Source organism: Brassica napus, chromosome C4 (genome assembly GCF_020379485.1).
Source record: "Brassica napus cultivar Da-Ae chromosome C4, Da-Ae, whole genome shotgun sequence".
Lineage (NCBI taxonomy): Eukaryota > Viridiplantae > Streptophyta > Magnoliopsida > Brassicales > Brassicaceae > Brassica > Brassica napus.
The window spans coordinates 44,883,396-44,910,639 of NC_063447.1; the positions used below are offsets into that span (position 1 = coordinate 44,883,396).

Here is a 27,244-nt window from a genome sequence, read left to right on the forward strand (position 1 = left end):
TATCATATTTTTTAATTTCACATTTTTTATATTTTTGTTTCATATGTATTATCATTTAAATTTTAAAACAAAAATACTTGAGATTTTATAAGTAATTTTATGTGTGACACATTATTCTATATAAAGAGCATTATGGTGAAATGCTATTTACCTTGTTATTTTATATAGAAAACATATAGTTTCAAAAAAAGAGAGTAAATAGTTATAATGAAATGCTAACTTATTTTATATAGAAAACTTATGTTTTCCACAATTCAAGTTTGGAGTTTTAAAAGATTAAAATTGAGAAGTAAAGAGTTATAATCTCATTTTTAAAAGTTTAATTTTTATTTCTGGTTTAGCTTTTAGGAATCAGGATTAGAATTTAGACTCACGTTTTAATTTACCAAATACATAAATATAAAATTAATTTATGTTTTATATAGATTGTTGTGGTCCCATTCAAAATGGTATATTCAATTTAAACATAAATGTCTGTTTGTTTTACAAAATACAAAATACAAATGATATCTAAAGTACAAAAATTGTATGATAATTTTATCTTTATGAAAATATTATTTATTAATTATTAATTAATTAAAATGTAGTAGTTTCTTCAAAAAAAAAAAACTTTTATTTTCATAAAAGCTAACAAAAGTTGGTTTTTGGTTTTTCTTCATAAATTGGTTAAATTTTTCAAAAACTAGTTCCCTAAATTTTAGGGAATCCATTTGTTAAAAATCTTGATTGGCAAATGAAATGGTTTTTACAAAAACAAAAACTAAAAGCTAAAACTTGATTAGAGAAAAAATGTTTTTTGAGAAAACAAAAACCAAAAACTAGTCTAAAAACTACAAACAATCAACCTCTTAATAAGTTGAGAATATTGAATCAGTTTACGTAAAAATCATCTAAAGAAAGGAAATATGAAAGGGGAAACAATTTTAGGTATATAAAAAAAAGAGGTAGTATAAACATACTTTCAAGATCAAAGTTTTCTTCATCAATCAGTTTTGGTGTCTCAAAGTTCATTTTCATAATGTAGTATAACTTAACATCAATACTACCTAGTATAACGAAGTATAACCCAGTACAACTAAGTAAAATTATACAGTATAATGTAGTATCCGAAATTTTAAAATTTTGAAATTTTAAAATTTTGAAATTCGAATTTTTTATGATTTAAATTAATAATTTCGAAAAAGCGAGCACAATCGGATATTCATGTTTCATTAAAGCAATAGGGGTATAAGAGATTTGAGAGGCCCATAGTAGATTGGCTCACCACAAATAGGGGCATGAGAAGAGTTGGCTCCTGTAGTATTGATGTTAAGTTATACTTCGTTATACTAGGTAGTATTGATGTTAAGTTATACTCAGTTATACTGACTATTACTGAGTGTAGTTATACCGAGTTATACTGAATTATACTGAGTACTACCGAGTGTAGTTATACCAGATTATAATTAGTTATACTGAGTACTAGCGAGTGTAGTTATACCGAGTTATACTGAGTTATACTATGTCATGCCAAGTTATACTAAGTTATACTCAGTCATACCGAGTTATACATGAATTATACTGCGTAATACTAAGTACTACTGAGTTAGTTGTACCGAGTTCGACTGAGTTAGTAACACCGAGTTAAACTGAATCTAGATCTGAAGATGAAATAAATACAAACACGAAAATAATGTAAAAGAAGAACAATAAGAACCCTAAATCATAAAAAATTTAAAATCTTATTCAAAACACTAAATCGAAATCATCCAGAACCAAAATACACTCTAAATCGAAACAAACACACAGAATTCCTCATCAAATCAGGCAGAGTCGTCGTTGTTCTGAACAGATCTGAATCGCGAGAAGAAGAAATCTCCATTACTGCCGTTTTCATCACCTTCTTTTTTTGAATTATACACAGTTTCCCCAAAGGCTTCCCAGGCCCAAGGGACTAATCTGTGTCGCTGCGGCCCGAATGTTAAATTTCGCAGTGGCCGGGAATCGAACCCTGGTGGCAGTACTCACAGCTGTGAGCCCTTTACCACCAGAGCTAGATGCCCCGGTTCGTTTTCATCACCTTCAACGGTTGTTGTCACTGTTTTCATCACTTGCAGAGTTGTTGATTACGGTTTCCATCACCGCCAGAGTTTCCATCGCCTGCGACAAATGGTAGAAAACAAAGAGAGAAAAAAAGAGAGGAGGAGAAGAGAGAATCGCAGAGAGAGAAGAAGAGAAAGAAGAGAGTTTACAAATTCAATTGTGTGTGTTTTCTTTTAGTATTAGGGTAAAAGTTAAATGTGTAAATGACTTAATTTTTGAATTAAAAATAATTGAAAACAATATTAAAAATAGACTGGGTCCTTGGAAGATTGGTTCATGAGATATGGGGGTAATAGAGGAGATGTTTCTTTCGACGGCGACACATAGTCCAGTTAACCCCATTTCCACGGATTGGATTAATTGAAAGTGGCCAATAAAGGACAGAGTTTTGTGGACCAAATAATCATTCGAGATCGAACTCCATCAATCAGAGGTTAATAGTCAGCTTTCTTCAAGCTGTGAGTGGTTAGGGGAAACCGTAGGTAACATATAGGGAGAAGTTCTCTTGGGATTCCGAGTTCATCAACAGTTGTATCTATATGCCTTATATCTTCATCTGCATCGTACAAAGCAGATTTTTCAAAATTTAAATAACAATTTCCAACTATATAATTTTGAATTTAATCATGTTTTGAACACAAGTATGTAATTTTGAATATATTATTAATTTAGTATAAATTATTATGTTTTCAGTCAAATTATATTTAATTAGAAGGATTTGAAAAATCAACTTGGAAAGAAAAGAGTATATAAACAATGATAAGATAAAAATCATAAAGATAAAATTTTGGTAGTATTTAAGATTTTAACAATAGTACAAATAATGATTTTGCAACTATGTAATTTTTTTAAAAAAAATAAGATTTGTATCATATTAAAAGTTTGTAATTTTAACACTATATCATGATTATGTAATCATATAATTCAGATTTACCTCAACAGTTTTATCTATCCCATTTATAATTTAAAATTGTGTCTTCAAGTCATGATTTTAAAATTTCATCATTCAATTTACAATTTCACAAATTTTGATATTAGATCATGATCTTGCTATTTTGATATAATACATGGAATTTAACTTATAATTCTCATGCAATGTAAGAGTTTTATATGTATACTAAGTTGAGATCCGCACCTTGCGCGGTGTGAAAGAAAATGTAAAACACATTGTTAATTAACAAAAAAAACTAACGATATAATTTGTTGTTCGGTTGTTACTAAAACAAAGAATCACCATTTCGAAAAAATGTGTGTATATATATATATATATATATGACCTTACAAACACACATACATGCTTTAAATTGATGGATAAAAACCCCAATAATTGAATCCAATATTAATATATATATATATATATATATATATATATATATATCTTTATATATAAGATTGTTAGGTATAAAGTAAATTACTGTAGATTTTTGGTAAGTTCTTGATACTCAGTTTTCACAATTAATACTCAGTTTTCACAATTAATACATAATATATTAGAAATAATATTGATTCACTATACAATTACATTCACTTGATTCTCGAGTAATTATGATATATATTATATTATTCTAATACATAAAATTACATAAAATATTTTTATTACATAATTTTAAAACAAATCAAAGATTTAATTGTTACAATATAAAATTTTAAAAATTAAGTTTTGTAAATAACTATTTAAGTACATCTAGGACATGCATTTATGTGCCTATCTTAAATCAAAAAGTGAATTAAAAGGACTTTGAACAATCAAACATTTTTAGACATTAAAAATGTTTTCGCTATAAAAGAGAACTTATATAAATCTAATTACGACATTAAATTATTATATAGCGTTCAAGAAAGGATTGTGAATTATGACAAAATATATGAGGAGTTAATGTAAAACTGAATATATGATCAATGCAAATTATATGGTTTGTGCCGCAAGCCGCCACATTTTGTAATTTTCATTTGCACATTTACATTTATAAATTTTATAACACAAATATTGTTCGCATGTCAATTTTTAATAATGAAATTAACAAAAAAACATGTATACATTAACCTTTTAATATATTAATCTTAGTCTCGTTTACAATAAGTAGTATGAAATACACCATAAAGTTTATGTGTTATATATTGTTTGGCCATGAAGTCGATTTCATTATTTATAAGTTATTATATATTTTCCTAATTAACGATAATATATTTTATAGTTAGTAGCTAAACATATTTATGTTTGAGCCAATATAGAAGAAATAATATACATGAGAAATCAGTTTTGAATACAAAGTAATAAAATTTACATTGGTCATCGACAATAACATTGATATATAACAAATGTACATTTAGATAAATATACATATGGTTGTGTCTAATATATAACAAACGTACATATATACATATATACATATATCAATATTCTCCTTAAATATTATATATATTGTTATTTGGGACAATGGTTAGGCTTTCTGCAATATGCACATATATATATAATATAAAAATGTACATGTAGACACCTAAAATATTTCTTGAATAAATATTCTACGTAATATATAAGATGTTATGTTTCAAATGATTCGACTTTTCAATTTTTTGATAATAGGAAATTATGTATCCCAAGAATTCTATGTGTAATTATTATTATAAATTGATTATATATCTACGACTGACCTAGTAGTTTGATTAATTACTATAATCTAGGATCAAATATAACAAATGATTTTATATATTTGATAGTGATTTGATAAATACAAACATATATGTAAGTGTTAACAACACTTATAATATTGAACTATATAAAACAGTGTGTGCTTGTTATAATTAATAGAACATACAGTGGTTCTGTTATTAATAAGCCAGTTTCAATCCAAAATTAATTCTGTCGATGGAAATAATTATTATGTTTCCCTAAAACTTTATAAATAAATGGTCCACAATTGCATTCTTGTAATAATTTTAGTAAGTTATGTCTTTTTAATAAAGACTCTGAGAAAAGCTGTGGTGATGACACCAAAGCATTGAATCAAAATTTACAACTTAAAAAATGTTTCTCAGTTAATATATAGGGGATTACTATAAAAAGTAATTGCTTGATTTTTGAAAATATATGATGGAAAACTTGTTGATCTCTAAAAAAGAACATAACAGTAAATATATATTATAAAAACAGATGGAAAAAGAGATGATATATACATAGAAGATATCACTTTAGATTGTACAGGAAATATTATGAACATAGAAATTATCTTCATTGTTAATTAGTCTAATCCTTGCATGAGCATCTGAATGTCATCCATGGATTCACAAATATTTGTAAAGTAATCATCCCATGAAAATGTTGTAGCTGGCTCGGGAACATAGCATGATGTTGTGGACATCTTAGCCAATGGTTTTGTGGTCTGTGTTGTAACATCCAGACTCAAATCCATCTCTCCATCAAAAGCATTTTCACGATCATCATCCTTAGTGCAATCTGTTTCTTTGGTGTTAGGAGATTCATTCTCGTTTGTGACATGTCTTATATATCTTGCGAGGATGGCATTTTGGAGTGGGTTTGCATTTTTATCACTTTTCTTCATTCTCATCAGGCGCATTCGACGTTTTGTACCATTCCAGCGATTCTTAATAGCATTTTCAGTTCTTCCACAGAGTTTTAAGGCAATCTTGGCCCATTTGTTACCAAAAACCTTGTGGGCTTCAACCAATATCTGATCTTCTTCTTCAGTCCATGCGCTTTTCTGAAATCACATTAACAATACATATACGAAACTGATTGCATTAACAATATATAATATCTACACATATATAAGTTGTGATTTGTGACTTGATTTTATTTTCTTCAAAAGAAGCATTGGAACTTCTAAAAAAAATCACCTTGATGCCATGACGAAGATGGTTGTGCCACCTCTCTCTACATTGTTTTCCTATTCGTGTTCCAAGCATATTTGCGATCCTTTTCCAGTTTTTTGTCCCATAAAGCTCCACTAATTTTCTCAAATTTCTGTATTTTTACATGTTCAGGACATAAGTATAATATGACATTCTCAACAACAACAAAAAATCATAGAAAAAATAATATATTTGTAAAATTTTAGAAAATGGAGTCAATTTTTTTAGTTTTATTATAAAATTGGAAAATAAAGATCGAAAAAAGAATAAAATATAAAGACTTACGTATCTTCACTCTGATCCCAAGCCCATGTGTTAAAGTTGCCTTCCGTCGAATCCGGGAGATCGATATCTATAAATGGATATCTTGGTGGTATTTCTGTAATGAGAGAGTTGGCCGGGAGATTTTGGGTACAAACAAAACTTCGACCAAAATGGTTGTAATTTTGGTTTGGCATCACCGACTTCAGGCTTTGGTGATTAGAATCATAATTACTTGTCATAATCGATGAATTAGACCAACCATTCACAGAAGATTGACCTAAACTATCATTGAAACAATTAATATGATCCTTTTGCAGATAAGCTAAATCATCATTAATAAGAGAATTTTCAGTTTCATTTCTGGTGAAATTTTTGTTGAAGATATTGAACGAGTAATCCATTTCAACACCAACTCAGATGATGATTATGATGAATTTTTTTAATGAAAAAAACAATATAAGTATGAAATCGAGATTTTGCTTTTAGTTTGGAACTGGAGAAAAAAAGATATCAAATACTAAGACTGGATAATAATTTATAACTATGGGAACTTAAAGAACTATATTGATAACTATGGTTCTTTTAAAGGTAAAGATCAATATATATAGTTTCAAATTCAGTTAATAATGACAACTTGATTCATTAATTACGAAAATTTTGGTCAAATCTCTCTATTGAAATTAAGTATTGCATTCAATGCGGTCAACTTATATAATTGTAATGCCACGTATATTCAAGTTAAAAGTCAAAAGTACCCTTCTGAACTAGGATATTTATCTATAATGCCATTCCCTCTTTGGAAACTCGGTAATCATGTGTCTAGCGAGTTATCATAAAATTGGAAATACATCGGGGAGTACTCGGTATTTTTTTTCATTTTTCTTTTAGCTAATAATAAGTATATAAACTAAATATGTAGATAATAACCATAAGTACAAGCTGTCCTAGTAGTTTGTACAATTCTATTTGGGTCTGAAAATCCAAGTTGGAGTTATGGGGGAAGGGTTTCTGTCTGCAACCCAATTTCGCATATGTGGCTTTTTCTAGTTTTTAGTTTGGTTTTAACTGTTTTTTCATGATTTTTATACTGTATCTAATGTTATATCTAAAAAAAAGATTTGGATATTAAAAGCTAATAAAATAGAGTTTCCGAATAATACATCTGAACTACAGTACTTCAAATCGTCACGGCTATTTACCGTGGAATGAGTTTCCGGCTGTCGTTCACTCTAGCGAGTCTTAGACCAGGGATGCCATGTATATTTAAGTCAAATGTCAAAAGTATGATTCTATATTAATTGACTTTTTGGACAATACTGTATATATCTATAATAAATTACCTCTGATAAAAAAATTGAAATTAAAAAAATAATATATATATATATATATTATTTTTTTAATTTCAATTTTTTTATCTTCTTGTTTCATATGTATTATCATTTAAATTTTAAAAGAAAAATACTTGAGATTTTATAAGTAATTTTATATGTGACACATTATTCTATATAAAGAGCATTATGGTGAAATACTATTTTCCTTGTTATTTTATATAGAAAACATATAGTTTTCAAAAAAAAAAAGATTTAAAATGAAATACTAACTTATTTTATATTGAAAACATATTTTTTCCACAATTCAAGTTTGGAGTTTTAAAAGATTAAAATTGAGAAGTAAAGATTTATAATCTCATTTTTAAAAGTTTGATTTTTATTTCTGGTTTATGTTTTAGGAATCAGGATTAGAATTTAGACTTGTTTTAATTTACAAAATACATAAATATAAAATTAATTTATGTTTTACATAGAATGTTGTGGTCTCATTCAAAATAGTATATTTGATTTAAAAATAAATATATATTTTTAAAAAAATTACAAATAATAAGGTATGGAGAAGAAGATTTTAGTAGGTCGAGAATATTGAATCCGCTTACAATAAAATCATCTAAAGAAAGGAAATATGAAAGGGGAAACCATTTTAGGTATATATCAAAAAAGAGGTAGTATAAACATATTTTTAAGATCAAAGTTGTCTTCATTAATCAGTGTTGGTGTCTCAAAGTTCATTTTCATGGGACAATTAGAAAAATTCTTAATCAATAAAAAAAACGGATATACATAAGTCTTCAGAGCAAATAAAATATTAAAAATCAGTATCGGTTAAACGATACAATTCACAAATACAAAATTTAGAGTCAGATATCCGCTCCGACTTTAAAACAAATATATGTATATCTACAACCACATATATATATATAACTTTAAATGTATACTTTTTGTAATTATTTAACTTATAATTTTATTTATTTTATTTATTAAATTGCTTATAAAAGTATTAACTTAAGAAAGGAATATAAAATCTTTATAAAAACTACAATTCTGTAAAATTTTATGTTTTATAAACAAAATAATTAATTTTAAAATTTTGTGGAACATATAGTCTTACTAATATTAAATTTTTATTTTATATTATGTTAAAGATATTTTTTAGAATAAACATTTATAGTTTTTTCTAGATTTACTTGTATTGAACAAAGTGAATATCCGTAAATATTTACAAATATCCGTAAAAAAAATCAGATATCGAAAAACCATATATCCGTATATTTCCAAATCAAAGTAAACAAAAAATTGGTTATCCATAAAATATAAAGCAAATCACATATACTAAAAATTATAGGTAGTATTGGATCCTTGCCCATCCCTAAATGAAAATCTCTTACACAAGGCATATAATAAATGAGATCAAACTACAAGGATAAAGTCAAATCAAAACCCTGAAGGTGTTGGATATGGAAGTGTTGTTATCTATTTGTAGAAAAATAATTTTATTTAACAGAAACATTAAGTTTCACTATGGTGTGTGTACTTAAGAGTCTTAGCCAGAAGTTGCTAGCTAAACTCACAATTCGCAAAAAAAGAAGTACATATATGGAGAAGGAAAATGAAGGAGTATACACTCTTTTAACGGATAAGTCTTTACTTTGGTAAGCATTTTCAAGTTCACTTCTCATGTTCTATCGTCTTCAACAAATGACTTATATTTTTGCTCATGTAATAATTTATTTTTCGAAAATTGTGTTAATTGACTTTGTATTTTGTGGTTATTCCATACGTGTATTCTAAATTTGATTTTTAAGTTAAATAGTTCTAATTTTCTCATAAGAATATATGTTTTAAGTACAAAACGATGAACTAAACGAGTAGGCTTTTAATCAAATATTTACGCAAAAGCGTTCGAGAGACAAGTACATGAAGCTCGCCTGAAAGAGAGATTTCAACGGAATAATATGCAAAAGCAGTAGATCTTTCCCAGTTCTCATAGAATAGCCACCGGAGCCAAAAATTCTCACAGCCTGTATATAAACAATCAAAAAGCAAAAGCCTAGGTTTCTAAGTGCAGATAATTTTGATAGCAGTGTTTCTCTCTCCCTTTCTTCTGTCTCGGCCTTTGTTTATATACTCATCCGTAGGTTGGCCACCTTCCTATTTTCTGCAGATTGGTGTTTATCCTCTTTCCATTTTTGTTCGATGTTTCCTTATCTTCGAGATTCGACCCTATCTTCTTCGAAAGTTTTTATTTTCTTGTTTTTCTTGCTTATTTTAATCCAAGTAAGTAGTTTATCATTGATTTGGGCTTTCTTACAGTTTAAATCATCCTGGCCTATTTTTTGTTTTAAGTCATTTCATACCGTTTTACGATTTAAGCCTTTTATGATTTTCCTGAAAATCTCGTTATTTCAATTTGAGTAGCGATTTTTTGTGCCGTTATTTTACGAAATCATTTATTTTTGTCAAAAAACATATTTGGTGTTTATGATTAACCATTTTTGACTCAATTTTTTGGTTATATTTTATGGAAACAAAGTATTTCCAACTTCTTCCATAAAATATCTCAGCGCAACTTAGTTATGATAGAATGAGAGTGTCTTAGATAACATAAGGGTGAGAAAAACCTTGGTGGAGTTGCGGGCGATGACTCTCAAGGAGAGATAGAGGCTAGGACCTCTCAAGGAGAGATATGGGAAATGAGTCTTTTGGAGAGATGACGGCGAGAACCCTTGTAGAGAGAGAGAGGATGTGAGAGGACGTGAGAGAGAGAGAGAGAGAGAGAGAGAGAGAGAGGAGGTGAGATTAGGAGAAGAGGGCGAGGACTATAGGAGAGCAAGAATTGGCTAGGATAAGAGAGAGGGGAGGAGAGAAAAAATTGAGCGAGGACTAGAGAGAGATCAGGCGAGGACTGAGGAGGGTCCTTACTAGCTCTCGTCATCTTATTTCGTTTTTCGTTGATGGTTTCATATGAATTTTTTTTGGTTTCCCGAAGGTTGTTTCGTAAATCATTGAGTTTCATTTGATTTTACAAAAATTATCTTCAGAAAAATTTGTTTTGTTTTATTCTACGAAAGTTATTCTTCAAAATTGTTGAAGTTAGTTTATTCTACGGAAGTTTGTTTCTTAAAAAAATGTTTTGTACTTTTTTAAAAAAATATTTTGTAAAACTTGTCGAAGTTAGTTTTGCGGAAGTTTGTTTCGTAAAAAACTGTTTTGTTTTGTTTTACGAAAGATGTTCCATAAAACTTGACGAAATTGGTTTTACGGAAGTTTGTTTTGTAAAAAAAATGTTTTGTTTTACAAAAGATGTTTCGTAAAACTTGTTGAAGTTAGTTTTACAGAAGTTTGTTTCGTAAAACTGTTTTGTTTTGTTTTACGAGAGATATTTCGTAAAACTTTATTGGTGTTATTGTTAAACCTTTCGAGAAAATGTTTTTCCGAATAATTATTGTCCTAATGAAAATTGCTTTATTCACCTTAAAAGAAAATGTATGAATTTTATTCCAAAATATTACAAACAAATTGGCACGGCGTATGCATAATTAATCTCTTAACATTTCCGGTCTATTTTCGTAGAAAATACGTTTTAAGAGTGATTTTAGTCATTCATATTTTCTTCTTTTTTCTTTAGCCGTTCATATCACTAAGACAGATCTTAAACCTAACAAAGATGTTTATATACATCGAGTTTTAACATAAAAGTGTATTCATTTCATACTACGAAAAAAATTCATAAATGTCTTTTAATCTGTCTGTCATTGTATATTTGCATGTATGGGTAAGGTTTAACACTTTACATTTACACTTCACCTAAACACATAAAATGTGTGCATGTAATAACTAATCACACAAAACAAAAGTTGTGAGCCATTTTGAAAAGTTACGACTCAATGATCTTGTATTTGTTCACTACAACTTGTGTTTACAAAACAGGTTAGTTAGTCGTGAAGTTATAATAAATATTTGTGTGTTATTATTCGTTTGGTAATATGTTATTGTTTTTATGTAGATATGCGACAAAAAGATCATATGATCCTGTTGATTATGAATCAATTGATAAAACTGAGTTTTGGATCATGGAAGAAGGAGAACTTGATTTTTCTGAATTAGAAGATAAACTTTTTGAAGAATATCCTAAAGATGGCGAAGAACTCAATCATGGTATGATTTTGAATTTTATTTCAAAATATAATTATTTAAAACTAATGTGTATATATATTTTTTAAAGTGACGAAGATTTAGAGGGATAAAGACATAGAGAATAAAGTTTAAATGTGTTTTTTGTATTGATTTTAGATTTGCACTATTGAAGTGTTTTATTATTCTTATTACTTTTTCAGTTTGTTATTTTTTAAGTATTTCTAAAAATTATGGTTATTGAAACATTTTATTTGATATGATTTATCTTTGTAAAAATATGCATATTATTTACAAATTATTACTAAATTTAGTTTAATCCAATCAAATTTGATCAAATTTGGTCAAACTACAATGATTCATGATCCAAAATATTTTTGGGTCGGTAGCCGGTTCGGTTTGAAAAACATCGTACAAAACTGTATTTATTACGTCTAAAATGAAACAAATATACCAGTTTGATATGTTTATGATTAAACCACGCACTCGGTTTGCTTATATTTCCAATTCTTGTTGGGGTGGTTCATGTATTCGGTTCTTTTCTATATTATAATTGTCTTACATGTAATTGGGCCGACTCAAAAACTAATAAAATCACGCGGGAAGATGCTAGTTGTTAAAATCTCGCGGGAAAATTGAACGGTTCCATATTGATATTCCCAAGTAAACCCTAAACCTGAAAAATTGAGGGGAAAATCGGAAAATCAATTAATTATCAAAGGCGCGAAAAAGAGCCGTTGCGAAACAAAACTCTCATATTATGGCGCCAAAAAAAGACGGTGGTTTAGAGACTACCCGGAAGTTTTATCGGGCAGCTAAAAGTTCGTTATTTGAAAATTAACAAAGAGAAAAAGACAAAAATAGCACTAAATCAAGTTTTTGTTCTCAAACTAGTACTCAAGTTAAAAGTCACAAAAATAGCACTTAATGTTTTATCAAAAGTCACAAACTTAGGGTTTACAGTTAAAAGGTGGGGTTTAGGATTTAGGGTTTAGGGTTTAGGGTTTAGGGTTTAGAGTTTAGAGTTTAGAGTTTAGAGTTTAGAGTTTAGGGTTTATGGTTTAGGGTTTAGAGTTTAGGGTTTAGAGTTTAGGGTTTAGGGTTTAGAGTTGAGAAATGAGTTTTAGGGATAAGATTTCAAATTTTGAAAAATAAAAAAAATAAAATTTTCAAAGGATAAACTTTAAAAGGTGCTATTTTGGTCATTTTAGTTTTTGAGTACTAGTTTTGTGATATAAAATTAGAAATATGTTATTTTGGAGATTTGCCCGTTAACAAATTAGCCCTTTTTTCTTTCTTTTTCAAAAACTTCCCTTTTTTTCTTTATTTTTCCAGAGAGTCAGCATTTGCAAACGCAGAGAGCGAGAGAGAGAGAGAGAATATTTATTTGACTATTTAAAGCTTTCTTTATCACAACTCTCCTTCATTTTTCTTCTCCTACTTCTAAAAAACCTTTCATTTTATTCTCTCTAATCATTTTCTTGTTCGTGTTCCTTATTCTGATTCCTCTTCTTAACATTTGATTCAAAAAGAAACCATCTTTTCTAATATCTCCACTCTTCTTGTTTCCTGCACAAGTGGAACAACTCTCTGTTTTTTTTACCTTTTTGGTACTCTGTTTCTGGGGTTAAAACAGAGAAAAGAGATATGGGTTTTTCGAAGAAATCTCAATTAGACGGCAGTTTAGATTCCGACGGGAAGAAATGGGTTATCGCCGGAATCGGGATTCGGGCTTCGTTGAAGCCGGTGAAGACAAAACTCAGAGCACCGGAGACTGAAGCCGAAGTTGAAGAAGAGGAAGAATGTTCGACGACGCCAACTGCAAAGGAAGCAAAGATACCAGAGAAATTGAAATGTCCACCAGCACCGAGAAAGAGACGGCCGGCGTTGAAGTGTCGGAGTAACGCCGTTAGAGAGTTCTTCACGCCTCCTGACGATTTAGAGACGGTGTTTATACGGCGCCGTTAAGTAACAGAAACAAAAATATTAGTGGGTTTGTATATTAGTCGTGTAACGTATTAATTACAAGCCATGAAACTTCAGTTACAATATTAGTAATTAGATTTTAATGATTTCCTTATAGTGTATGCATTTCAAAATTCAGTTTGCTCTTTATTAGTTTTTTTTTTTCTTTTAGAGTGTATGATTTCCTTAGAGATTAGTTTCTGTATTTTTTTTTGTCATAAAGGGAAGTTTATTGTACAAACATGATAATGGATAGTTTCTAAATTAGCTTAATACCATATTGTGTTTATCACATTTAGTTCTATCTATATGTCATAGAGCTATATTAATTTCTTTAAAATCTACTGTTGTTATAAAGGACATTTTGTAAATTATACAGTGAAAAGATGTAATTTAACGATGATAATGGTTATAACCTCTAAACTAGATTTAATTCCATATTTTCTTCATCACCTTGGTTTTATCTATTTCTCGGTTTCATGAATATTCTGATTATGCATACTGTATATGCACAAATATCAGTCACAACTTGTAAAATACTAATTTAGATGTAGACAATTATAGATTGATAAAAGAAAAGTGTAGAGAATTAAAATCTCAGAGCCTTTTAGATTCGGCCTACGAAAACCAGAGAGGAAGTGACGTGAGCAAAACGTACCAATAATAAATAACCAAGTGGTGATTGGCAATCTGTCAGAGTTTGGTATGTATCCGCTATATGAGTTCGATTCGGAACTAAATTATCACTATTTAACCGGTCTGAATTTGGGTTTTGGCCTAAGTGGTTTACATAGTGGATCGTAACAGATGATCAGTCCATCATCTCCTGACATTAGTCGAAAGATATTTCAAATTCGGATCAGGCAGTGTGATATGCTTTCAGTCTAGTCCACTCTTTAGCACTAGCTAGCTGTATTCCTTTCTCCTGAAGCCGATTTGATCAAGCAGGGTTTATCAAAAAAAACGTACCAATAATCTTAACCAGTAAAATATAATAATAGTAAAACGGACCAATAATTTACACAAGAGAAAAAGCCCACACGTCAAGCCTTTGATCCCCTTCTTGTTGATCTAACTTTTGTTATTTTTGAGGTGATAATATTTGATATACATCATGGTTAACCTCAGTACATGTTTTTGAGTATTTGATGCACGGTGATTTTCACCATCTCCTGCGTATTTTGTTTTTTTTTCTTCTAAAATAGAAGAATTTTATAATACAAATAAGATTTGATACAATGTGTTTTAAAATAGTAACCTTCAAATATAAAATAATATTATTTCCTCTTCTATAAATACAGGAAAAATAGTAATTTCTATTTTAGAGCAAAAAAATATAGATGAGCTAGAGTAATTTTATCTAAATGCTATTTTAGAAGAAAGTAAAAAACTGTGTTGAAGATGTTCAAGTGTTTCATTCAGTTCCGGTTCTGGATTTTGAATTTTAACAATCATATTTTCATTATGTTTTTAATTTCATTTTAGTTCATATCAACTTGGCTTTGGTTTATATATAACGAGTGTTGAATCGGCTTTTGGATAGATTTTTTGGATATGGTTTAAGTTTAGATTGAACCGTACCATATACTTACTTTTACTTATCTTCATAGAAATCTGTATGATGTTGTTATCTTCATAGGTTGAGATCCATATATTGCTGTCCGAGTGTTTGAAAAATTCCTACAAAAGTTTTTTCCATATACAAAAAGGTTTCAAACGAAGGCATTTTCGATATATAATTATGCATGATTTACTTTATCAAATGTTCTAGATGTGGGAAAAGATAGTTTTCATTAACAAATAATATGGTGGGATCTTATTTCATATGTTTTATTTTAAAGAAAAAGATGGGCATATGATTGAAACTATTTTAAAAGAGAAGAAATGAACAATTTTACAATGCCCACATATAATGTTTTATTTTATGACTTAAAATGACTGAAGGATTCCAATGCATGACCTTTTTAAGGAGGCCTCTTCCACTACAAGAAAACAGCAGCATACTGAGGGAAAAAATCGTCGGTATGTCGTCGGAATAACGCTATTCCGACGATATACCGACGAAAAAAGTCCTCGGAAATAACTCCTCGGAAATTCATCTTTCCTCGGAATCCCTCGGAAATTTCCGACGGAATTCCGAGGAAACCCTATTTCCTCGGAATTTCCGAGGACCACAAGTTCGTCGGAAATTCCTCGGAATATTCCGAGGAAGATGTCGTCGGAATATTCCGAGGGATAAACTTCCTCGGAATATTTCCAAAATTAAAAAAAAATTATAAATTTATTTTTTTAAATTGAAATTCAAAAATATAAAATTAAAATTGAAATAGAAAACATATTTAAAATACAAAAAATAATAAAATAGTTTTTATAAATAAAAAAATGTTTTATAAATACAAAATTAGTTTTAATAAATATGAAATCATCTTTTCATAAATACAAAATAGTTTTTATAAATACAAAAAATAATAAAATAGTGTTTATAAATAAAAAAATGTTTTATAAATACAAAATTAGTTTTATAAATATAAATATTTTTATAGATATGAAATCATCTTTTTATAAATACAAAATAGTTTTTATAAATACAAAAAATAATAAAATAGTGTTTATAAATAAAAAAAATATTTTATAAATACAAAATTAATTTTAAAATATGAAATCATCTTTTATAAATCCAAAAATCGAATTTATATACAAAGAACGGTTTGTATATTTAAAAATAGTTTTTATAAATACAAAAATAAAAAAATAGTGTTTATAAATCAAAAAAATGTTTTATAAATACAATATTAGTTTTAATAAATATAAATATTTTTATAAATATGAAATCATCTTTTATAAATCCAAAAATCAAATTTATATACAAAAAACGTTTTGTAAAATCGAATTTATATAGAAAAAAACGTTTTGTAAATACAAAAATAATGAACAATTTATAAAAAAAGTTCTAAATCAATTCAACACAACCAAATCTCAATTTTAAACCTATTACACAACAAATCACAATCCTACCCAATCACCCTAACAAAAATCTATCAAAAACCTTCTAGAATCATCAAATCTACTTAAAAACCTAACAAATAGGACCTAAGAGAGTGGGATAGGGTCCTTACATGATTTGTAAGGGAATGGAAAGGATTCGCCGGAGAGTTCGTCGCGAGAGAAGGTGGAGAACGCCAGAAGGAGAGAGAGATCGCCGGAGAGGAAGAAGAGAGAAATGGGGAAGAAGATGCGTTTGGAGTTTATAAAACCTTGGGTCCGACGGATATTTTCCGTCGGAATTCCCTCAGTACTTTCAATTTCAATTTTCCCGAAATATTTGGCGGCTTGTTTGCCCGGTTAAATGAAAATATTCCGAGGAAATTCCGACGGCCACTTAAATATCCGTCGAAATTTCCTCGGAATATTTTCATTAATTCGAGGAAAAAGAATATCATGTGCATGTATTTCTATTAATTTATATTGTTCCTCGGAATTTCCTCGGAATATTCCGAGGAAATACCGAGGAACTAGTGTTTGGGGTTTCAAAACATCAATTTTTTTTGCCGTATTTCATTTCTTATACAATTGTAATGCATACCATTGAGGATTCTTTGTATAGATGAGCATAAACCATGAAATAACAAATTTCAAAACGAATTGTAAGTATTCCCTTTACCGTTCATTAAAGTGTATAAGTGTTTCTCTTATGTTGTGGGGATTTCGTTCATACAATCGGAAAAATGTTTATTATAGGGTAAGGAACAAATTTTTGACTTCATAATGAACGTAAGACACTTAATAAGGGTTATATAGGTGTTATTCAAACCGCAAAAATGTTGTTTTCGGTTTAAAAACCCTATTTCCTCGGAATATTCCGAGGGAATTCCGAGGAAACCCTTTTCTTCCTCGGAATTTCCTCGGAATATTCCGAGGAAATTCCGAGGAACTAGTGTTTGGGGTTTCAAAACGTCAATTTTTTTTTTAAACGGATCGATCGATGGATATATGTCCAAAAACGCATCGATCGATCACTAAGATGGACCAAAGCGTAACAATGTGATCGATCGATGAGATTATCCCATCGATCGATCGAGGATATCAAGTGTTCCTCGAAATTTCCTCGGAATATTCCGAGGAAATTCCGAGGAACTAGTGTTTGGGGTTTCAAAATCTCGAATGTTTTTTTATAAACGGATCGATCGATGGATATATGTCCAAAAACGCATCGATCGATCACGAAGATGGACCAAAGCGTAACAATGTGATCGATCGATGGGATTATCCCATCGATCGATCGAGGATATCAAGTGTTCCTCGGAATATTCCGAGGAAATTCCGAGGAACTAGTGTTTGGGGTTTCAAAATCTCGAATGTTTTTTTATAAACGGATCGATCGATGGATTTATGTCCAAAAACGCATCGATCGATCACTAAGATGGACCAAAGCGTAACAATGTGATCGATCGATGGGTATATGTCCAAAAACGCATCGATCGATCACTAGTTCGTCGGAATTTCCTCGGAATATTCCGACGGATTGATGTTTCCTCGGAATTCCGTCGGTTTATTCCGAGGAAATTCCGAGGAAACTCAAATTTTGGGTTTCCTCGGAATTTCCTCAGAAATTCCTCGGGAAATTCCGAGGATTTCATTTTCCGTCGGAATTTCCGTCAGAATACCGTTGTTTTCTTGTAGTGTTCTAAAGCCATCCAACAAATGTTTTTCTTTTTTTAATTAAAGAGCTTTTTACGTGCACAATTGCACACTCAGAAGTCCAGTCTCTTTATTTTATTTACTACTACTTTGTGTAGTATACATTAATTAATTAACCGTCTAAGACATTATGATTACCAATTACTCATGCTACGCACCAGTACTATTTGTGTACTATTTCAGTGTTAAATATGTGTTGCATGTAAATCACTAATTGTCACTCTCTTTATGTTCTTGTGGTTTGAGTCATGAAAAGGACAAAATAGGGTTCAAGAATAGCGGTGCGATAAGAGAATCCAATGTGGGACTTAACGCTTTGTTTGCTTCCTTCACGCGACAGCGACCAGTCTCGTGTTTTCTTTTTGATTTCTAAGATGTTTGGACTGGGGAGACTATGACGAGTTTGGATTATTCTTGTGAACGAGTTTATAGTTCACCGTCACGACTTGAATTTATAGGAACTAAGACATTTTCTTTCCTTGAATATTTCTGTGTTTGTCAACTGAAATGCGCTACCGACACTAAGTATTCTTATGTTTTGCTTTCTCTACATAATATTCAGTAACTTAGTAATTAAACTGCCATGTAAAGTTAAATGGAGAAAAGGAAATCCAAGTTAAAATTAGTTTAATAGAATGACATGTCAATTGTGGATTATAGTTTAAATCCAATCCATAAAAGTGATATTAGAGAAGTGTTAAAATCATTATGCAAGGGATTAGATTTTAAGAAAGCTCAGACCAAAACTGTAGCAATGCAAATACCTAGACCTTACTCTGGAAGAACCAAAAGAAAAAAAAAACATACCTTACATTTGTCAGTTTACTGTCACTAATATGGATATTGGATAAAGCTTACGTACATTTTTTTCTTCTTAAATTAACGTGTACTTTTAAGTTATAATTATAAAGCTGCCATTTGTGATTCTTGATTTGTCAAATTATTATTAGTTTTAGAGATTTTCACCATATCAAATATAATAGCATTTTTGTTTTCATTTTCGACGTAGATACCGTGTTGTATATAATACAAAACATTTTAAACGTTTGAAGTAAAAAAAATTTAGGGCTTGAATTTGAATCCGAGATTGATTATATGTTCAAAAGACACCGTTTGAACTGTTTGATTAGCCAATGTCATCTCTGTGAAAAATGGACTTGCGTTATAGAATAAACTAGTTATCGCGCTGTCTGATTTGAATTTGTTACTGCACCATCATGTTAACTATCCGAGCCAAATCTCAAATTTAGATTGGTCAATTAGTAGCAACTTTGTTCTCACAAGAAATTGAACCCATGACAAACAGATTTACGCAGTAGCAACTTTGTTTTCACAAGAAATTGAACCCATGACAAACAGATTTACGCAGTGCTCCAAAATAGCTTTTACAACCAATTTGTCTTTCATCTAATTATCTGTCCAAATTTATCATGAATTATCCAACTTTGTTTTTGACAGAAAACGAATTCTAGTCAGACGAATTTACACCATATTCTTTTAAATTAGGCTACCATTAGAATGTTTTCTTGTTTTGATTAATTTCTTTTTTTTTTATTATAGAATGGTCTCTGAAATATGTAATTATGTTAGAATTCACGATGCATAAATCAACTTTTTATCAACTCTACATTGTGTAAATCAACTATACATTGTTTAATTAAGCATATTTACAAACATAGTTCTCTGTGAATCTTAAACAATCTATTATTCATATTTTGGATATTCTTGTATGCATATATATGGATATATTGTGAGAACATGATGTGCATGCATATTATTAGACAATTTTATATTTTGCTTTTACTGTACTGTCGAAGTTTTGGTTCTCTTTTATTTGGACAGATACATACGTATCGGACTTGTCTATATAGACATGATCAACAATGCATGTGCTTCAGTAGGGGAACAATCAATCTCTCTTACTCTATGTATAATAACAATATATAAAGTGATAGAATTATCGTAATGACAGCATTCGTATAATACATTATTTTTATACAATTTTCTGTACATGAAACACTGTATATTGTAAGAAAGTTTTACTTCCATGCTATCCGAAGTTATACTGTATGTTAAAGTCTTACAAAACATGTCAAACATATTCTTCCGGATGAGACTAAGCAAATATATTAGCTAATTTTGCACCAAAAAAAGACTAAGCAAATATCTTAACTAATATTTATAGTATAGACAAATGTTTCTTCCAATACCGGTTAGGCTTCAAATTTAGAACTTTTAAAATGTAAAATGATGAAAATACAAGGCGTCTTGAATCTTGGTAAAAGAGTGACATCCCTATATCATTCAAAAGATCGTGCAACTCCACATATAAATTCTCATTGTCTCAAACATACATACCATTTGCACTTTTACTTGTAAACCTCTATATTTTATCTATACTTGTTAACCTGTGTATTTTCAGTTTCTATCTACTCAAATATATCATTTGCTACTAATCCACTTGTAAAATAAAATATAGTTCATCTAACATGAAAAATGTTGGACCACTTTTTATGTCTGAAAACATTAAATTCAACTCTATTGCTGACGACAACAATTAGGAAAACGAGTAGGGATGTTAACTACAGGGTTAGGGCTCAGCCCTCTTTTGTTTATTATAAGCTCAGCCCTATTTTAACCCAACTCTATTTTGACCCTATTATAATCAAGAGTTAGGGCTGGTACCAGGGTTAACTCATTTAATTGAAAAAAATATTTCATTTATTTTTGTTCTTAAATTTTAAAGATAAAACTAGAAAAATTAAGATATCATATGATTCTTTCCTCCAATTTGTTGAGCATCAAAATCAAAAGTTTTCCTCCCAAAATCGCAAAATCGAGTTTTTGCTCCACAACTAAGAATAAAATTTTTCCGTCAAAAAAAAATTGTGTTTTTTTCCGCCAAAACCTAATTTGAGTTTTTCCACCAAAACCACAAAATCAAGTTTTCCCGCCAAAACCGCAAAATCGAGTTTTCCCGCAAAAACCGCAAAAACCGCAAAATCGAGTTTTCCTGTCAAAACCGGCAAATCAAGTTTTCCCGCCAAAACTGTAAAATCGCGTTTTCCCGCCAAAACAGCAAAATCAAGTTTTCCGCCGAAACCGGCAAATCGGGTTTTCCCGCAGAAACCGTAAAATCTAGTTTTTCCGCCAAAACCGCAAAATCGAGTTTTCCCGCCAAAACCGCAAAATCGAGTTTTCCCGCCAAAACCACAAAAACGAGTTTTTCCGCCGAAACCGGCAAATCGAGTTTTTCCGCCGAAACCGGCAAATCGAGTTTTTCCGCCGAAACCGGCAAATCGAGTTTTCCCGCCGAAAACTACAAAATCGTGTTTTCCCGCCGAAACAGCAAAAACGAGTTTTCCGCCGAAACCGACAAATCAGGTTTTCCCGCCAAAACTGCAAAATCGAGTTTTTCCGCTGAAACCGCAAAATCGAGTTTTTCCGCCAAAACTAAAACCGCAATATCGAGTTTTCCCTACAAAACCGGCAAATCGAGTTTTCCCGCCAAAACCGTGAAATTGAGTTTTACGGGTTTTCCAAAAAAACTTAATTTAATTTTACGTTTTCACGGGAAAATTCGATTTTGAGGTTTTGGCGAAAAACTCGATTTTGATTTTTTGGCGGGAAAACTCGATTTCGAAATTTTGACGAAAAACTCGATTTTGTTGTTTTAGTTGAAAACTCGATTTTGCGGTTTCGACGGAAAATTTCGTTGTTCAGTTTTTGGCGAGAAAACTCTACTTTAAGTTTTTTTTGATGAAAAACATTATTAAATATTGTATAATAGTTGTGTGAATCAAAATAAAAGGGTTAGAATTTAAACCATGGTCCTATTAGGGCCAACCCTATTTAAACCCTGTTTAAAAAATGAGGGTTACAAATGGGTTTGCAGGATTAGGGCTAATCCTGTCACGTTGAGCCCATATTAACATCCCTAAAAACGAGTATGGGTCATATATGAGACTTTCATAAAATGTTGAGAATATGTGTACGCTTATAAGATCTATAAAAGGACTAGTTCAAAAAAAGATCTATAAAAGGAGGTCATAATCATCTTATTCAGTAAGTATGTAGAATCATTATTTCTCGTGTTATATTTGTGTATAATGTTTTTGATAAGGTCCTGCAAGATATACTATATATTTTAATTTTAAACATAATTGTATCATATGTTGTACAGTCTCAAAGTAAAAAAACAAATTAATGGTGATGCCGTGATGGGCCATTAAGAGGAGTAATTGGAAAAGGGGTGATTATCGATCATACTTTTAACCTTGATCTGGCTATTATCAATCAACAGCTTTGCAGAGCAGTAAACCAAAGTTGTAAACCGGTTTACTTTATAAACCGAAATCAGTTGTAAACCAAAGTTTAAATATAAACCGTCATTTGTAAACCAGTTAAATCTATAAACCGAAATGAGTTGTAAACCAAAATTAATATTAAACCAGATTAAGTCTCAAAATTAATTATATTAATAATCAAATTTATTTTTTAATTTTAGTTTTAATTTTATTTTCAAATTTCACGGCACTAAAAATGTTATATTATAAATTATATTACAGCACGAAGAAAATACCATAAAAATATACAATAGCACAAAACAAGCATAAGAATAGAGAGATAATTTGCATTGACTCACCATAAACGCTGGAGTATAGTAGAACTACATTCGACTCCATAGATATAAATTTACGGGTTGTACTATGCTATTTTATCAAATAGAACATAACATTTGTCTTCATATTGCATCACAAAATAAAAATTGTAAAACCTACATCGATCCTCTCCTTAATGACTTACGCATTTGTAGATTCCATAGCTCTTTTCCTACTTATGTTGAATGATAACACATATAATTCAAATATGAAACTTTGTAGATTGATTTCCATTTAAAGTTAGATTATGAGAGATTATAAAAATAGTATAACATGATTTTATATACTATATGTAACTAAATAGCACAACGTTACTTTGTCATCGTGTACCAGCTGATATTGAGAACAAAACTGGAACAAAAAAAGCTCTAGTTATTATTCTACGCTTATAAAATGAATGGTGTTATATTCTTAACAATAAAAATTCGATAATTTGATAATCTAATTACAAAAAGGAAATGAACTTTTGACAAATTGTAATTGCAAAAGCCTACAAAAATGAAGAGAACTCTAGTTTTGAATTTTTTTTTTTCATTTATTCTATAAATCTTAGGCAACTTTGGTAAGACTGGCATATGAGAGTACATTAGCTCTATTGCTCTAGGCTCTAGCAATATCAATTAATCCAATCCAGTTATATTTCAAAACTCACAAAAAACATATATCAGATTGGTAAACTTGCTCGGCCACTTTAATACAATACTTATAGCAAGTGTCATGTCCCTAGTCTTCATGAAAAATTTGGGATGTGTATTTTTTGTTTTGCCTAAAATCACATCTAAAAGGCAGTTTAACGGCATAAACCGATGTTCATTAATTAAAATGGAAGTATAGTCAATCTACCGTTTTTTTACATCGAAAGTCTATTGATTAACTCAAACAAGAGGCGTGGTTTAGTAAGCTAGACTGATATAAAACAACCAACATAAAAAAAAAGTTTCCTATGAAAAGTTCTTGCAGTTTTAACTAAAAAAAGTTTTAACTAAAAAAAAATAGTAATTGCATTATAATTTCGAGGAATGTACGTAGGAAATTTTGAAGGATTGAAATCTTCTTTGTATCAGGGCTATCTTCTATATTATGTTGAAAAGTTTGTCCATGCCTAAGATTTTATCATAGTAATTAAGTTTTTGGCAGGTAGAATGACGTAACACACTTTCGATTACCTATCCAAGTATTTCTAGCTCCAAATACAATTTTTTTTTCTTATAAGTTGAATTTGTCGCGACGTATCTTTCCGTTTCCAAGTTCATCCACAGCTACAAAATTGTGATGTAGAAGTCAAGAACCATCTACCAAACATATGTTTTGTAAGTACAGGGTTTGTGAATCCATAAAATGTGGTGGTGATGAATCATAACTTAATATGTACAGTCAATCGTATACTAGAACATAATAATTTAACTTAATAATTTTAACTTAATAGATATAATTAAACATATATCTATTGCTCTAGGCTCTACCGTCAAAATTAATTCAAATTTACCATCACGTTATACTTGCATTGTATATTCGGGATCATATACTAGAACACCTTTATATAGATATATGGTTTGAGGATGAATAGTTTTCATTAGTTTACTATAATTGACAATATGCATATGTTTGGTAAGCATAAACAATATTTTTAAAGTTAATTTGGACTAGTGAATATTAATATATATCACGTGAATATATACATAGTCCACATTATAAACTATAACTATAAGTAAGAAAACTTCGAGGAAATAATAATGGAAATGCGGGCTATATATGTACTATAAGATTCTTTTCATGTAAATAGTATTAATAACAAGTCTAAGAGAACGAATCCAATGCAAGTGAGTTCTTTTAACCTTTTTGCATGAAGTTTTCTCCACTCTCTCTTAGGTTAATAATAAAAGACACTGAACACGTAACATGGGCCGCCAAGGTATCCTATGCTAGAAGGGCCGAAATGAGAACTATATGTAAATTAAAATTATTATTTTAATTGATTTTAGTTAGTTATATAGGACGTATACTCACACCAAAAAAAAGTAGTACATATATTTTAGTAGGTTTTTGTATTAGTTTTTTTAATTAACACTGAAAGTTCATTTTTTATTGAAGAATTCAGAGATGGGATACAAATTGCATACACAGTCAGCAAGAATCTAAATCTCCTGGAGATAAGAGCCAGCAGAATTACATGAATTCTCGGGAGCCAAAAGAAACCTAAGCAACAAGAATTATAAGACAGAGCAGTGTAAACCTATAACCATCAAACAAAAGCCAAAGCAAATGGATCAAACGCAATAAGAGGAAAGAGATAAGCGCACACCACAGACAGACTTAGCTACGGTATCTCTATCGATGACATTCTTCACCTTAGTTTCATAGAATTTCAGTATTAGTACTAAAATAATTTAATAATTGTTAAATAATTTATTAAAAAGAGAATTGTATCACTCATGAAAAGACGAGTGCATATAGATAATAGTAAATACATATGATTGTGTATCTTAAAATACTAAAAAAAGGATATAAGCTCCATTGAACCTATCCACGTAGGCATGAAAAATCAACCAATAAAAAACTTTCTTTTTGCCGCATAACATTAGGTTTCTTCTTCTTTTCACGCTTGCGACCTTCCCGAAATTTTTTCCAGAAACTTGAAGCGTCTTTCCAATCTCCATAACGTCTTAACCTTCCATTAATCCGTTCCTGTTTTTGTGTGATTAATCCACTCCTCCCACTGGAAGCATCCAATCGACCTCTTCGCATCTCCCTTTACTACTCCTATTTAAACCAGTTTGTCCACTCTTTCATGCAATCAGAATCGCGTTTCTCTATAGGAGAAGAAGATAAAGTCATGGCCATGAAATTTGTTAAATCCACCGGAAAATCTTGAATTTCTACGGTTCCAAAAGCAAAGAGATTTATCAGGTTTGTGTCTACTCCATTCATTATTCATTCTGCTCAAAATAATTTCATATGATTCTTTATGTGTGATTCATTGATGTTAGCTTGATTCTAAAAGATAACTGCAAGATCAAATCACTGTTTTCCATCCACATAATCTCCTTTCTATTGTCCTTCCCGAAATTTTTTTCCAGAAACTTGAAGCGCCTTTCCAATCTCCATAACGTCTCAACCTTCCATTAATTCGTTCCTAACTCCAAGTTTTTGTGTGATTAATCCACTCCTCCCACTGGAAGCATCCAATCGACCTCTTCGCATCTCCTTTCACTACTCCTATTTAAACCAGTTTGTCCAATATTTCATGCAATCAGAATCGCGTTTCTCTATAGGAGAAGAAGATAAAGTCATGGCCATGAAATTTGTTAAATCCACCGGAAAATCTTGAATTTCTACGGTTCCAAAAGCAAAGAGATTTATCAGGTTTGTGTCTACTCCATTCATTATTCATTCTGCTCAAAATAATTTCATCTGATTCTTTATGCGTGATTCATTGATGTTAGCTTGATTCTAAAAAATAACTGCAAGATCAAATCACTGTTTTCCATCCACATAATCTCCTTTCTATTGTCCTTCCCGAATTTTTTTCCAGAAACTTGAAGCGCCTTTCCAATCTCCATAACGTCTCAACCTTCCATTAATTCGTTCCTAACTCCGAGTTTTTGTGTGATTAATCCACTCCTCCCACTGGAAGCATCCAATCGACCTCTTCGCATCTCCCTTCACTACTCCTATTTAAACCAGTTTTTCCAATCTTTCATGCAATCAGAATCGCGTTCCTCTATAGGAGAAGAAGATAAAGTCATGGCCATGAAATTTGTTAGATCCACCGGAAAATCTTGAATTTCTACGGTTCCAAAAGCAAAGAGATTTATCAGGTTTGTGTCTACTCCATTCATTATTCATTCTGCTCAAAATAATTTCATCTGATTCTTTATGCGTGATTCATTGATGTTAGCTTGATTCTTAAAAATAACTACAAGATCATATCACTGTTTTCCATCCACATAATCTCCTTTCTATTTAAGAAAGGATAAGATCCGAAAGAATGTTAGTTTAGAAGCGTAACCCATGTTTCGATCCTGTCGGAGCTCCACCGCGACCACCGAGGACCATAGTCAGAATTTCATTTGGTTAGTTAGCTTACATATATATATATATATGTATATCTTTCTAAAGATTCAATAAGAATATTGTTTATGTGTGTCAGTGTGTGTGAATTCGAATCATTTTTCTTGATTAGATGCAGTCAGGGGAATAATTTGAAAGAATTGTAATATATATGGCTGACACCTAGAT

At 30.2% G+C, this 27,244-nt stretch overlaps 1 protein-coding gene across 1 annotated transcript; it reads left to right on the forward strand.

Moving 5' to 3' along the window:
* Positions 1-13,024: 13,024 nt before the first annotated feature.
* On the forward strand, positions 13,025-13,922 carry LOC106394944 (cyclin-dependent protein kinase inhibitor SMR6). The gene has a single exon (XM_013835487.3). The coding sequence runs from the start codon at positions 13,329-13,331 to the stop codon at positions 13,647-13,649; it is 321 nt and encodes a 106-aa protein (XP_013690941.1). The 5' UTR covers positions 13,025-13,328; the 3' UTR covers positions 13,650-13,922.
* The last annotated feature ends 13,322 nt before the right edge of the window (positions 13,923-27,244 follow it).